The sequence below is a fragment of the Bidens hawaiensis genome, unplaced genomic scaffold (assembly GCF_021521415.1).
Source record: "Bidens hawaiensis isolate Kalapana, Puna unplaced genomic scaffold, B.hawaiensis_p1.1 tig00016259_1, whole genome shotgun sequence".
In the NCBI taxonomy this organism is placed as follows: domain Eukaryota; kingdom Viridiplantae; phylum Streptophyta; class Magnoliopsida; order Asterales; family Asteraceae; genus Bidens; species Bidens hawaiensis.
Genome location: NW_027492482.1, coordinates 9,565 through 24,118, shown reverse-complemented (window position 1 = coordinate 24,118; position 14,554 = coordinate 9,565). Strand labels below are relative to the sequence as shown.

The window sequence follows — 14,554 nt, the reverse complement described above, 5'->3', positions numbered from 1 at the left end:
CTTAATAATAATTCGGTTTTGAGAAACCCTTTTGTGGAGGTTGGATGTGTAACATCCGAATATTCGGTAGAGAGAAAATACGTATGTTAGGAAAGTATATCACTTGTATGGTAGTTTGTTGTACTCAATATGAAATTTATTTTTATGAAAAGATGTATAAAAACTTAACGGGTTATGTGAAACTATCAAACAAGTATCTTTAAAACAAAGTACAATGAGATAAACGATTATGAAACAACAACACTCTTCAAAAAGAGAAAAGACAGGAAGATGTTTGTTTGTCCAATCACATAAATAAAATTTGTCAGTCATCGTTCGGAAAAGATTAGAGTCGTGCAAAATTAATGTCATTAGGCGGGTTCTATATAAATTTCAAAAATCAACGGTCTCACTTGACCTCGATCGACTCTATATAGCTCTGTCTCTGGCTGACAACTCCGAACACTATATTAAATGTCTTTGTTATTGTGATGATTATTTGACCAGCATCGTTGTCAACATCCAGTACACAACATAAGATCTTAGACCTTCATCATATGATGAGCTCCTTGTTTCTTTCAAAATTCGCCTAATTAGGCTTTATACTTAGTAATAGTGTGAGATTAGGAGCAACATGTGTATGTGATGCTCTTGGTGACTGTTTTGAGTAGTTCGACGTCTTCTTGAACACGGTCTTGAGTTGTCAACTCATGAATCAAGTATTAGAAGAGATCTCAAGTTTGAAGTCTTGCATAAGTATGTGTATATAAGAGAGTGTTAAAACATATTTGAGAGGATAGAAGAGACAAAGAGGGAGGGGGGTACCCTATCATAAAATAGTGTCCTAGACCTGTCATGTAATTATCGGTGAATTACCCTCTGGGTATTGGGCATGCCCGCATGTATCAAGTATACTTGTTAGTCTGTGTTACGATTTCTTGGTACACGTCTTTTTTGTATTATTATGATTATTGTATACTTTTTATTTATATATCAATTATTACAAATTAAAATATGATATTTTACGTATATATAATTGTTGTCATAAATAAATAAATAATATTTTTTTCAATTAAAGTATAATTTGATGTATATACTTCGTAACATATAAAATATAATAATATTACTAAATAAATATCTCACTTTTTTTCCATATATGATCCTGCTAAATAAAGCATTAATAAACAAGGATTAAAGAAAAATAAATATAAAAAAAATCTTGGTATATATATGATTTGGGTTAACGGGTACGTTGTTTCGGGTAAAACACAGGGTATCACATAATCTCATACCCGTTTCATACCTGAAAAAAAATTTAAAGTTAATCCTATACTCAACCCAACACCCGTCGAGCTTTGGGTATACACGTCCCGAATGCTTCATGTTTTAGGTATACTCGTTGGACTCCGAATTTATTTACTTAAAACTACATGTGATCCGCCCATAACCAATTATTTATACAAATAGATTCCTAATGAAGTCAAATACTGGATGCAAACCTTCAATGTGTCACATATAAATATTGCATTATCATAACGTGTCAATTTTTATAATGCTTTTAATCTTCATTAAATACTCTTCCAATTATTAATCATCTCATACAATCACTTAATAATGGCTACTTTTTATGGGCCGGCAGATATATCAAAATCCGATGAATATCTTCATGAAATCATTGGTTTCATAAGAGTTCACAAAGATGGTAAGTGTGAAAGATTCCTAGGAAATGATAGGTTACCCGCGGGACTCGATTCTTCAACCGGAGTCCAATCAAAAGACGTCATGATCTCACCCGAAACCAACGTGTTCGCAAGGCTTTACATTCCCAAAACCGCCACCCAGGGTCAGAAACTGCCTGTTCTGATTTACATTCATGGCGGTGGATTCGTGTTTGAATCCACCACAAGTGTTCACTACCACTCTATGCTTAACCTTTTTACAAAGGAGTTAAATGTAATCATTGTTTCTATTGAGTACCGGCTGGGACCAGAACACCCTGTCCCAGCCGCGTACAATGACTCATGGGAAGGGATCCAGTGGGTCGCTTCTCATAGTACAGGAACTGGTCCTGACCCTTGGTTAAATGAAATAGCTGATTTTAACAAGGTGTTTTTCGCTGGAGATAGTTCTGGAGCGAATATCGCCCACAATATGGGACTCTGGTTCGGGATTAACCCGATTGTTGGAATAACCCTAGCGGGTATTATCCTACTCGCCCCATATTTCGGAGGGAAGGACCCAATTGGGTCCGAACTTGGGGTACATAAGAAAGTAAAAGTGTTTACTGATCAGTTCTGGAATTTGGCAAACCCGTCAAGGAGCGGGCTGGATGACCCATTGTTTAACCCTGAAAAGGACCCGAATCTTTCGAGTATGGGCTGCTCTAGAATCTTTTTAGCGGTTTCGGAAAAGGATTCTTTTAGAGACAGGGGTTTGCATTACAAAGATTTGATGGAGAAAAGTGGATGGAATGGAAAATTGGACATTATGGATACAAAAGAACAAGATCATAATTTCTTTTTGTTTGATCTTGTTTGTTCTAGTACTGGTACATTGTGTAATAGAATGTGTACCTTCATCAATCATCAGTATCGTTTTTGAAGTTTGTTTCATGTTTTATTTGCCCACATTTGACAAACGTTGTTTGTACTTGGTAGTTTGTACTATGAGTTACCTATCAATGTGTTTTTTTTGTCATGATAATGATATAGTCCTAAACAATACCTTTTAGATGGTACATACAATTATCAAACACATAAGATCTATATATTTATATGATATGCTTGCAAATTCAATTATTGTACCGTGTCATAATAGAATTTTCATTTTTGCTTGATTTCGAGCGCTGAAGCAGAATTTCAACCGTTCATTATTAGTTTAGTGCTCCTAATATTCAAACCCAAGACTTCATTATGAAGAAACCCCTAAAAACTTTTAAAATATGCTTCATGAATAGTCAGATTGATATCTAGATCATAGACCATCTAAAATCTAAAATTGTTATTAAACGAGGGTGTAATACTCGTTTTCTTGACTTACGGTCGTAGAATGGAGAGACTTGGGGGCGTCATTGTGTAACATCCTAAAATATTATGACGTTAAATAAAGAAAGTTACGTTTAGTGATTTCGCGTTATTAATTAATTAATATCGAGTAAAGAACGGATCATGGACTTAGATTAATTAAGATGGATTAAGTGGTAATGGGCTTTAGGTCCATGGGCTTAAGGGAGTATAAATACCCCTTAAACCCTAATCCTTTCCATTTTTATCCAAATCTACACTTTAGCCTACACCTTGATAAACACACATACCATCCTAAAACCCGAGCCGAAATCCGAAGGTGAAAACCTGAGCTTGTTGGTGCTAGATCGTCGTGAAGAACCAAGACAACATCAAGGCTTAACCGTGTTCGTGTTCGACTCGTTTAAGGTACGTTTAGGATCGGAAATCATTTATTTAGGTTCGGATTCATCTAGAGATCATAGATCTGTCTTAGTATGGTAAAAACGAATCCAACGAGGCCAAACTTACTGAAATTGATTACAGATTGATAGGTTAATCGTTAGCATGAAAAACCCGTATGTATATACATGAATCGCACCCTGTAAACCCGATGTTTTGAACGATTGAATGGTTAGGGTTTGTAGGCGCCGCTTAGACGATTCCGTTGATACCTAAATCGAGTTGTTTGGTTAAGAAACGAAGATGATTATGGGGATTAGGAACGAACAGTAGCTGCAGCTGGACAACTTCGCTGCAGCTAAGTTCGCCTGATGAGAACTTTACCATATGCTAAGTTCCCTTGATGACAACTTCGCCATATGCTAAGTTCGCCTGATGAGAACTTCGCCATATGCTAAGTTCGCTTGATGACAACTTCGCCATATGCTAAGTTCGCCTGATGAGAACTTCGCCATATGCTAAGTTCGCTTGATTACAACTTCGCCATATTCTAAGTTCGCCTGATGACAACTTCGCCATATTCTAAGTTCGCCTGATGAGAACTTCTCCATATGCTAAGTTCGCTTGATGACAATTTCGCCTATTCTTAAGTTCGCTAACGATAAGTTCGCTTAATGTTAAGTTCGCCTATTGTTAAGTTCGACCCCAGCCAGGGGCTCTGCCCCTTAGACCCTGCTAGGGGCTGCCGCCCCTAGACCCCGCTGCCAGGGGTGCTTCCCCCGGACCCCCGTTCGTTGTGGGTTATATAAAGATAGAAATACTACATGAGTAGTAGTAGTTAATTGATACATGTAAATATTATACAGTTAGCCGTGCACAACTCAAGAAGGGAATAACGATTAACGGGGAGCGTAATAGGATTCAGGTGAGTTTCTAGCCCCATTTATGTGTTATGTTTTCGGGGCTGTGTGCATACTCAATATGTTTGTTAATACGCTTATCCTAAGAGATAAGTGTATGCCTTATGTGAATAATGTGAAATGTATGAATGATTGCTTGATGGTACGTGAACGATCTTCGGATATTGCACGTACTGTCAGGTTGTAACGCTATGTATAAGGTAAGTATGATATGTATGCTTATGTGTATGAACGTGATAAAGTTAATAAAAGAAGGAAATGATGGTTGTATGGTTACAAAAAGGGTACCGAGCCCTAATAATACTCGAGGTATGATGTATGGTTGTATGGTAACGAAGAGGGAATCGAACCCTACTAATATTCGAGAACTAGGGAACCGAACCCTACTAATTTTCGAGGAAAGAGGGTACCGAGCCCTAATAATACTCGAGGAAAGAGGGTACCGAGCCCTAATAATACTCGAGGAAGGAGGGTACCGAGCCCTAATATTCGAGGAAGGAGGGTACCGAGCCCTAATAATACTCGAGGAAAGTAGGGCGTAATGCTCTTTATAACGTAAGATATGAAAGCAAGTTAGTACAAATGAAAGTATGAAAGTATGAAAGTATGATTGAAAGAATATAAGTTGTGTGTATTGTATAATATATGATTAACTAAAACTCACTCAGCGTAGCTGACTTTTAGTATGCACGCAGGTGAGTAGGATGAGGCAGCTCGCTTGAGGGGACACGTGGCGTTGAATAAGAGACTGGCATCGGAAGGCTCAGGGCGTGTTATGTTTTAATTACTTAGTTTTCGAGAGACAAGTTGGTTGTTTAAGACAAGTTTTGAATTGTTATGAAATGTTTTATTAAAGTTTTTATATTCCGCGAATGTTTTTAATTAACTCTGATATTAGAACTGCGTTTATGAGTAAATCCAACATGAAAGTAGGGCTACTGGTAACGGGGCCTTACACATTGGCCTACCACCTCCGCTCCAAGGGGCACCAACACCAATTCTTGATAGTCAAAGCGTGGCACAAAACTCACCATCGCCAAATGTTTAACCGTATTAGAGATGGAATTGAAAGGGTCCACCACCTTTCACCAATAACTTATTTGTTTTTTTTCTTTAACTTAATTTATCAGTTAAAAACTTAAAACCACTAAACTCTTGTGAAAGTGTAGTCTAGTTAAGTTTAATTTAATTTGTTAGTTAATACTAATTACGTTACAAAAACATGACACTTTAAGATAAGATGATCTTTAACTAGAAAACCACTACACAAAACAAAATACGTCAATTTCCTCTAGAACAATATAAGGTGTGGGGTCAACATACCCTACATTTCTTTTTATTTTATGTCTAACATATATATCACTTATTATAAAACATGAAACAAATTACAAACAAGGGACTCATGGTTGATGAAGGTACAAATTCTATTGTACAAGGTAGAAGCATTGGGTGAAAAATGATCAAACAAAAAAACCCATGATCTTCATCCTTTGACTCCATCAAATCCAATTTCCCGGACCATCCACTTTTATTCATCAATTCTTTGTAATGCAAACCCCTATCTCTAAAAGTATCCTTCTCCGCAACGGCTAAAAGAATCTTGGAACATCCCAAAATCGAAAGATTCGGGTCCTTTTCAGGGTTAAACAACGGGTCATCCAACCCGCTCCTTGAAGGATTTGCCAAATTCCAAAATTGGTCTGTAAACACTTTCAAGTGCTTATGTTTCCCGAGTTCAGACCCAATCGGGTCCTTCCCTCCGAAAAACGGGTGGAACATAATAACACCTTGTAGGTTTATTCCAGCAATCCGGTCTAACCCAAACCGGATTGCCATGTTTTGGGCGATATTCGCCCCAGCACTATCTCCTGCGAAAAACACTTTACGAAAATCAGCAAATTCATTTAACCATGGGTTAGGACCATTTCCTGTACCATGGGAAGCGACCCACTGAATCGCTTCCCAAGAGTCATTGTACCCTGCTGGGATTGGATACTCTGGTCCTAGACGATATTCAACTGAGACCGTAATTACATTGGACTTCGCCGTGAGATGGTTAAGTGTAGGGTAGTAGGTAGGACTCATGGTGGATTCGAGTACAAAAGCACTACCGTGAAAGAAAATCAAAACAGGCCGTTTCTGATCACGGGTGGCAGTTTTGGGAATATAAACCCTTGCTAACATGTTGGTTTCGGGGGAGATAATGACGTCATTTGATTGACTCCGGATATAGAATCAAATCCAGCTGGCAGCTTCTTATTTCCAACTAATCTTTCACAAATGCAATCTTTGTGCACTCTTATGAAACCAATGATTTCGTGAAGAAACTCATTGGAAGTTGATCTCTCCCTAACCCAAAAAAAGACATTTTCTGATTATTCATTTGTGAACATTTCATAACACCCTTTTTATTATGCACTTATGCTTAAAATTTCCATTTAGGACAACATTAATTTATTGTATATGTATAATAATAAATTCCTATAGGATACGTTTGGGAGATGTTGATATTTAAGTGATTAGGTATGGTTATTAACTTTTGTGAGTTTTAGTGCTTTACCACGACAAATGCTCTATAATTTAATTAAATTGATTAATTAAGTGATCTACTATTAGACCATGTGTAGTCATAAAGCTTCACTATCAGGCATTATGTGTCACGTGGCGCCCGGTCAGAGTTATGGTTTTTTACAAAAACAGGCTGTACTCATAACTCTCCACCCCCAGGCATTATGCGCCACGTGGCGCCCAGTCACTTTTACACCTTTTTTTTTAATTTTTAATAAGAATAATCAAATAACAATAATATTTTATTAAATAAATATTACAAGAAAATAAAAAAAAAACTATTCGTCGTTGTTATCGTCATCGTCATCTTCGCTCTCTTCGTCGTCGTTTTCATCGTCTTCGCCATCGTCGTCATTGTCTTCATCATCGTCTTCATTGCTGCCCTTGTTTCGATCATCGTTTTCACCAGGCAGAGGCCGATACATCCAAAGATGTTGGACCAAATCCTCCTTTAGTGCGTTATGTATCTCTCTTGACCGCACGGAATCCGAGTTTTCGAGTCGTTGCTCCATACTTGCCGGAGTCCGTGGTGGATCCGGATCCGGTATGTTTTAATATATAGGAAATAATAATTTTTATTTATTCTCCAACGGTAAACAAGCAACGGTCATCTCCTTGAATTTGGTGCCATTCCTAACGTTTTACATACAACGCAGGAAAAAAAAACACATAACGCGGGGGGGGGGGGGTGTACCCCCCGTGTTTTCCCCAATAACGTTGGTGGCAACGTTGCCACTACACATGGTCTTATAATAAACAAAAATGATGTTTGTGCCACATGGCACCTAATTTGCTAATTTTTGTGCCAAGTGGCATCTTTATCTTGTAACATTTAATTCATAATTTTTCTAATTAAAACAAATCAATTAAAACATTCCTTAAATAGATTAAAACATTCTTTAACAAGCACTAATGAGATATAATTGTTGTTCAACATTGTTTGCACACAAAATCTAGATCTTTAATGTGTACGTTTATATTGTTTTCATACCCCAAATATTACCCCAAAATCCCTATTCCGTTATGTATTTTTAATTGTATGCAAATTTCATACCTCAAATCCTAATCCGATAAATACACATCAATTCGAAGTTATTAATTAATAAATTATAAATTAGAACAATAATTGTTTTGAAAAATTGTTATATAAATTAGATAACTATGCATACCTAGTATGAAACACCTAAAGTAAATATAAATAAGTATAATTAATCAAAGTTTTCCATTCATATTAAGAAATTGTCAAAAGTAAATAATAATTAAAAAAAAAGATGCTTACCATATAATTTTTATGGGTGGATGGAGAACAAATCTAAAGAAACTTGGCACTATCGATCGATAAAAAAATGTATTTGCATATGATAGTAAGATTAAATTATATTTAATTATTCAAGTAGTTGACAATCAAGTACATAGAACCAATCGACCTAGTAATTGAAGTAAAATTGAAGTAAAAACAAACTAATTTATGTTTCTTAATAAAAAAATGAACATGCGTATACACCCTATTCCAATAAGTGTTTGAAAAAGCCATCACATTCAAAAGCATGCATACAATAAATGGATGCAAAGAGGAAAAAAATATGGATAACATACTCGAAGCATACAATTAATCGATATATGTTGGCATAAATCGAATAAATAATCGATTGTTATCATATTCAATCGAAAAATACATTTTTGGGGTATTATTATCAAATCTTTATTTTCCCCAAATCCCTATTCTGATTGTATGCAAACACTAATAATACCCCAAAAATGTATTTTTCGATTGAATATGATAACAATCGATTATTTATTCAATTTATGCCAACATATGTCGATTAATTGTATGCTTCGAGTATGTTATCCATATTTTTTTCCTCTTTGCATCCATTTATTGTATGCATGCTTTTGAATGTGATGGCTTTTTCAAACAATTATTGGAATAGGGTGTATACGCATGTTCATTTTTTTATTAAGAAACATAAAGTAGTTTGTTTTTACTTCAATTTTACTTTAATTACTAGATCGATTGGTTCTATGTACTTGATTGTCAACTACTTGAATGTTGAAATATAATTTAATCTTACTATCATATGCAAATACATTTTTTTATCGATCGATAGTGCCAAGTTTCTTTAGATTTGTTCTCCATCCACCCATAAAAATTATATGGTAAGCATCTTTTTTTTAATTATTATTTACTTTTGACAATTTCTTAATATGAATGGAAAACTTTGATTAATTATACTTATTTATATTTACTTTAGGTGTTTCATACTAGGTATGATAACAATTTTTCAAAACAATTATTGTTCTAATTTATAATTTATTAATTAACAACTTCGAATTGATGTGTATTTAAAGTAGGAAAATTGGATTTAAATAATCCCGCCTTTAATGGATTGGCCAATAATAATCCCACCTCCCGTATTTCCCGCTGGCAGTCCCACCTTTTTAAGGTTTTTTGTTTTATGATCCCCCGTTAAAAATAATTAATGGGGTTAAGTTTTGGCTGATGTGGCTGGTGACATGGATTTTTCATTATCCTACATGGCTTTTTACCTTTTTTTCCCCTCTCTGACTAATTACGTAGAATACACATCCATTTAACCCCAAAATTATGAATTGAGCCGATTGAATCCTGCGTATAATAAGGATGATTTTGGAATAAACGGCAGCTCCGATTTCGTCGTAGTAAAGGGTGATTTTGGAATTGGGGGTTCCGGGCAACAAAACCAACATCCCAGTTTCTTGAGTTTAGTGAGGTTGATGAGAGATTGAAGTGAGTTAGGGTTTGGACTCGGAACTGGGGGATTTATGGGCGGAGGATGAGCCGGATGATGAAGATGATGACGTCGGTGAGGAGGATGCAACCGATTAAGAAGGAGAAGAAGCGGTGGGCGAAGGTGGCGCGTGGACGGGACGCGCAGTATGGGTTTGGGGGTGACGTGGAAGTATGTTGATGGTCGGTTAATTTGTATATGTTTTAGTTCGTTTATTATTTAGTTTTAATTGTTTATTCTAGAACTATCGATACTTCATATGTGTATTATTGGATTTCAGGTCATTGAATGATAAATACGCTAAATTGGGACTTGTACGAGCATGGGATGAAGTCTTGGGATGATCGGAGAGTAAACGGAAGCTAATCAATGTGGAGAATTGAGCCTCAGCATGTTATACAAGCGTTGGATTGGAAACAAAACGAAAATATGGAATTTTAGGTCTTAGCGTAAGTTACTCTGGTCCTGGAGTAACTTACTCCAGGACCTAACACAAAGGGCGTAAGCAAATTATAAAACAGTGGTGTTTGGCGTAGGAAAACAAGACTCGGCGTAACTTACGCCGAGTAGGGAGTAACTTATGGCGGGTGTTAATATATGACGCGAACTTACGAGTTTTTTAGGGTATAAAAAGCAATAATAAACCCTAACTCGAGGACAACTTCTCTTGGCCATTTTGGAACATCTTGGGACGATATTGGGTGCTAAGAAACATCAACAAACATCATTTGATCGAGGCCTAACAGATTCCAATCATCAACTGAAGATCTAATGGCTACCATGAGAGGCTAATCCTCTTCGAATCATATCCGGGATGTAAAGTTTGTATTGCTTTTAGTTTTCTCATGTGACTAAGAACGTTTATGTATAATTGTTTATGGTTAATCTATGATTATTGATGTTTGGTATTTCTGTGTGTTCAATCGGTTTAGGTTTACGTTGATCTGAACGATTAGTTACCAGTTGCTATAATAATTGATCATAGGGTTATTTGATTAGGTTGAGTACGACAAAGCATATAATTGCCCTTAACTGAGTCACACTGACAGGGACTGTTTGATAACCAGTGCCGTGTGTAAAGCGATTATTGTTGCCAAAGGTTTTGTCTAGTTGATCAGTCTGTAGTTAACCGTTAATGATTAATCTGTTAGGTTGCATGAGATTACTGTTAGTTACATACTTGAATTCCCGTGATTTGCTTTTGTTAACTGACTGAAAGTTGCTATTTGCTTTATTATTATTAAAATCAAACTTATTTGCTTGTGTGATCAGCACTACAACTCGTTACTTCATAATTTTAGAAATCTATTACACGATTACATTGACCACATACTCCTGGTGGATACGATATCTTATTTACCCTATCTACTTAGGTTATTTAGGTTTTTGCATGACTCAAACGACGGTCATCATATGTGGAGTGGGGTTGTGGTGGGTAAGTGGTGGTGGTGGTGGGGTAAGCTGGGTAGCCGGTGACCGGATGGGAGTGAATGGATCGTGTAGAATGATGAACGGTGGCGGACGTGGATGATGAACGGCCGGTGGCGGCCGTGGATGATGAACGGCTACCGGTTTTCGATCGTGTAGAATGATTTCAGGTGGCTCAATTCATAATTTTGGGGGCTAAATGAGTGTGTATTCCACGTAATTAATCAGAGAGGGGGGAAATATAAAGGGAAAATCCATGTAGGATAATGAAAAATCCATGTCACCAGCCACATCAGCCAAAACTTAACCCCGTTAATTATTTTTAACGGGGGATCATAAAACAAAAAACCTTGAAAAGGTGGGACTGCCAGCGGGAAATACCGGAGGTGGGATTATTATTGGCCAATCCATTAAAGGTGAGATTATTTAAATCCAATTTTCCTTTAAAGTATGTATATAGAAGTATTCCAATTGTGAAGCCTGGGAAAATTTGAGAGAAAAAAGTTCATAGCTTCATTTGATCTAAGCTTTTTTGACAATAAAGTTCTTGACAAAAAGAAGATTTTGATTTCTATTGAGTGACTCATGTTCATATAATAAACTATAGCCGTTGGATGTGTTTATGTTTTCTTTTCTTGAATTACTAAGTTAAGATTATATTTGTAAAGTGCACGGTCGTATAAAAGTATCTTGAAGTTTGGTTAATGAATCAAAATAATAAGTTGTTTGTTGTAGTGTGAACCAAATTTTATTTCACATGGCGTTATTTTTGCATAAGTATGATTATTGGTAGGGCTTTCAAGTCAATTTTTCAAGGCATCCTACTTTCTTTTAAGGAGTAATGAGTAATTTTATTTTCCACACACAATATTTTATCTATGTATTTGCAAAGACATAAGTTGTAATTTGTTATGATTAGTTTGGTGTATATTTGCAGGGAAAAGCTTAATTCTATTGTCTCTGTTGTATTGTAGCATTGACTCTTATGGGTATTGCTTTTGATTAATTCAACAATAGGTTATGCAACTAGGTTGACCATCTCTAACTATCTTGATATTTATTTCGCATTGTATGTTTCATAGTTCACAAGTTATTGGCCAAAATGGGTATTTCATAGTTAATGGGTCAATACAAGTTGAGTATGTTTGATAGAACGAATGATGTATTTATAAAGTCAAAACAAGTTAAGTATGCTTGATTGAACAACTAATGTATTTATAAAGATAATTAGTTCATTTATTATATATGTGAATTGTGGTAAGAAAATAGAATCTACTTGAGGTGTTATAGTGAATTGATAAATTGTCATTGGGTTTATTTTAGAAAATTGAAATGCCACTCAAAGTATAAATATAACATTTTTTAACTTACGACGTTATTGTATATTTGAATAGGAACATACACAAGTTTCTTATATATATTTTATGTTTTTATTAGTATTATCAACCTTCATTTGATGAGAAACCAAAGTTTATTATGTATCGGGATTATTTTGAAGAAAAGTAAAACGAGAACTAGGCAATTAAAAGAGGAACAATTGAAAAATATGTTAAGAAGTAAAATAGTGATACCTTTATTTTTAAGAACCCTAAACAATATATGAATTTTAGCATTTTAATTTTCCAACCCGTGTAACACACGGATTTTTAAGCTAGTTAAGAAATAAAGCTAAAATTAAAAGTATGGCTTAATATATATGCTCCATAATTACTTTTTTCTTTTATGTAAGTTTTATCTAAAAAGTTTTTGTTTGTATATAAACTTGTAAGAACATTTACGTTAGGTTCGTCATCTCCATCGCTATAATTTTTAACTAAAAATATATCTCCTGTTAATTTAAAGATCTTTTAAAAAAATTTCATATTTCATTCATCATATCTCTCTATTTAGTTAAATAATGCTTATGTATTCCTTTTTCAACTACTTTTTTCTTTTTTTTACTCACAAAATACATAAAGAGTAAATATAGGACATTAGGACTGAATGGTAACTTCTTATATTGAAAAAAATTCTGTAACTTTTAAACAGGTGTTCAAATATGCTCATTTATGAAACAAGGTAGCTTGGTTCAAATTATTAACAAACTAAGTCGAGCTGAGCTTGTCTCGTCCCGAATTATCTTATACTTTTGTCAGTGGTAAATGTTTTTGGCTAGTGTACTCGTTTCAAACAAATATATATATATATATATATATATATATATATATATATATATATATATAAAAATGATAATTCCTTGCAATATCATGCATTACTTCAACTAGCATAACATAAATAAAATTTGTTTGGCCATGATCATTGAACACAACCAATGGCTACTAAATAAATAATAAATACAATAGTGGTGTCGTTTGGCCATGATCCATCGAACGTGATCTATGACTACTAAGACGGTGTATGATAACATAAATAAAATTTGTTTGGCCATGATCATTGAACACAACCAATGGCTACTAAATAAATAATAAATACAATAGTGGTGTCGTTTGGCCATGATCCATCGAACGTGATCTATGACTACTAAGACGGTGTATGATCATACTATGAGGATGAGATACCGATCAACCATAAAAATTGTAAACACGTAATCAAGTAGCATTTAACAACTAATCGAGCAATATCACAATATGAAAATAATGGAATTGAGTTTGATAATTTAATTGAGTGCATAAATAAACTTGGGTTTTGTGTAGCATAAAGTCCCAAAAACAAAAATAGGAAATGGGGAGTGTGATTACTCACCTTGATTGGTGAATGAAAAGATCGGGTCTTTGGTTAAGCTTGGGTGAGACATAATGCGTAATTCCTAAATCCAAGTAATTAAGGTTTCTTTAAAATGTGTTGGATAAATAAAGGTGAAAGAAACGTATAACACAACAAAAACTTGAAAAAGAAACAAGAAAACGAAATCAGTTTTGGACATATCTCTGTCACAGATTGCATAAATGTTTAAAAATATCAATAACTTCTCAAAAATTACAAAGATCTCCAGTCAAATAATATTTAAAGAAAAACTTTTATTTAGAAAGTTTGCCTGGTTTCGGATCCAAGAGAGGCTAAAATAGTCGATCTTCACAGAGGGTATAAATATGCGCATCAATTTTAATATAACGATTGTGAAGCCATACGAAAGAATAAAAATATAAATAAATAGTCGTTAGAATAGTAACTCAATAAAGTTAATTATAGGATTTGTCCTTGCATCTTTTCAGTTTGTTATGACCATGTTATTGCTCAACTTTTATCGAATAATTCTGCTGTCAAATCTGGAACATTGTAAACAACGATGTTTTTGATGATTTGGAATGAATTTTGATAAAGAAAATTATGAACCACTTGTAGTATGATAAATACAATATATTTGGTCATGTATCATCAAAATTCTAATGGTTCTTGAATCAAAATTAATAAAACAAACAAAAACTTCAAGAATGTAAGAACTTGTTAAGGTGTGATCGTTAAGGATCATCTTTCAACTTATTGTCTC

At 34.7% G+C, this 14,554-nt stretch overlaps 1 protein-coding gene and 1 pseudogene across 1 annotated transcript; one reads left to right on the top strand and one right to left on the bottom strand.

Moving 5' to 3' along the window:
* Nucleotides 1-1,337: 1,337 nt before the first annotated feature.
* Nucleotides 1,338-2,675, top strand: LOC143551046 (putative carboxylesterase 2). The gene has a single exon (XM_077041574.1). The coding sequence runs from the start codon at nt 1,594-1,596 to the stop codon at nt 2,578-2,580; it is 987 nt and encodes a 328-aa protein (XP_076897689.1). The 5' UTR covers nt 1,338-1,593; the 3' UTR covers nt 2,581-2,675.
* A 2,920-nt stretch (nt 2,676-5,595) lies between these two features.
* On the bottom strand, nt 5,596-10,421 carry LOC143551056 (putative carboxylesterase 2 pseudogene; annotated as a pseudogene).
* Nucleotides 10,422-14,554: the final 4,133 nt, after the last annotated feature.

Excerpts from the sequence above, each read along its gene's own strand:
- LOC143551046 (XM_077041574.1), top strand. The coding sequence starts at position 1,594 with ATGGCTACTTTTTATGGGCCGGCAGATATATCAAAATCCGATGAATAT.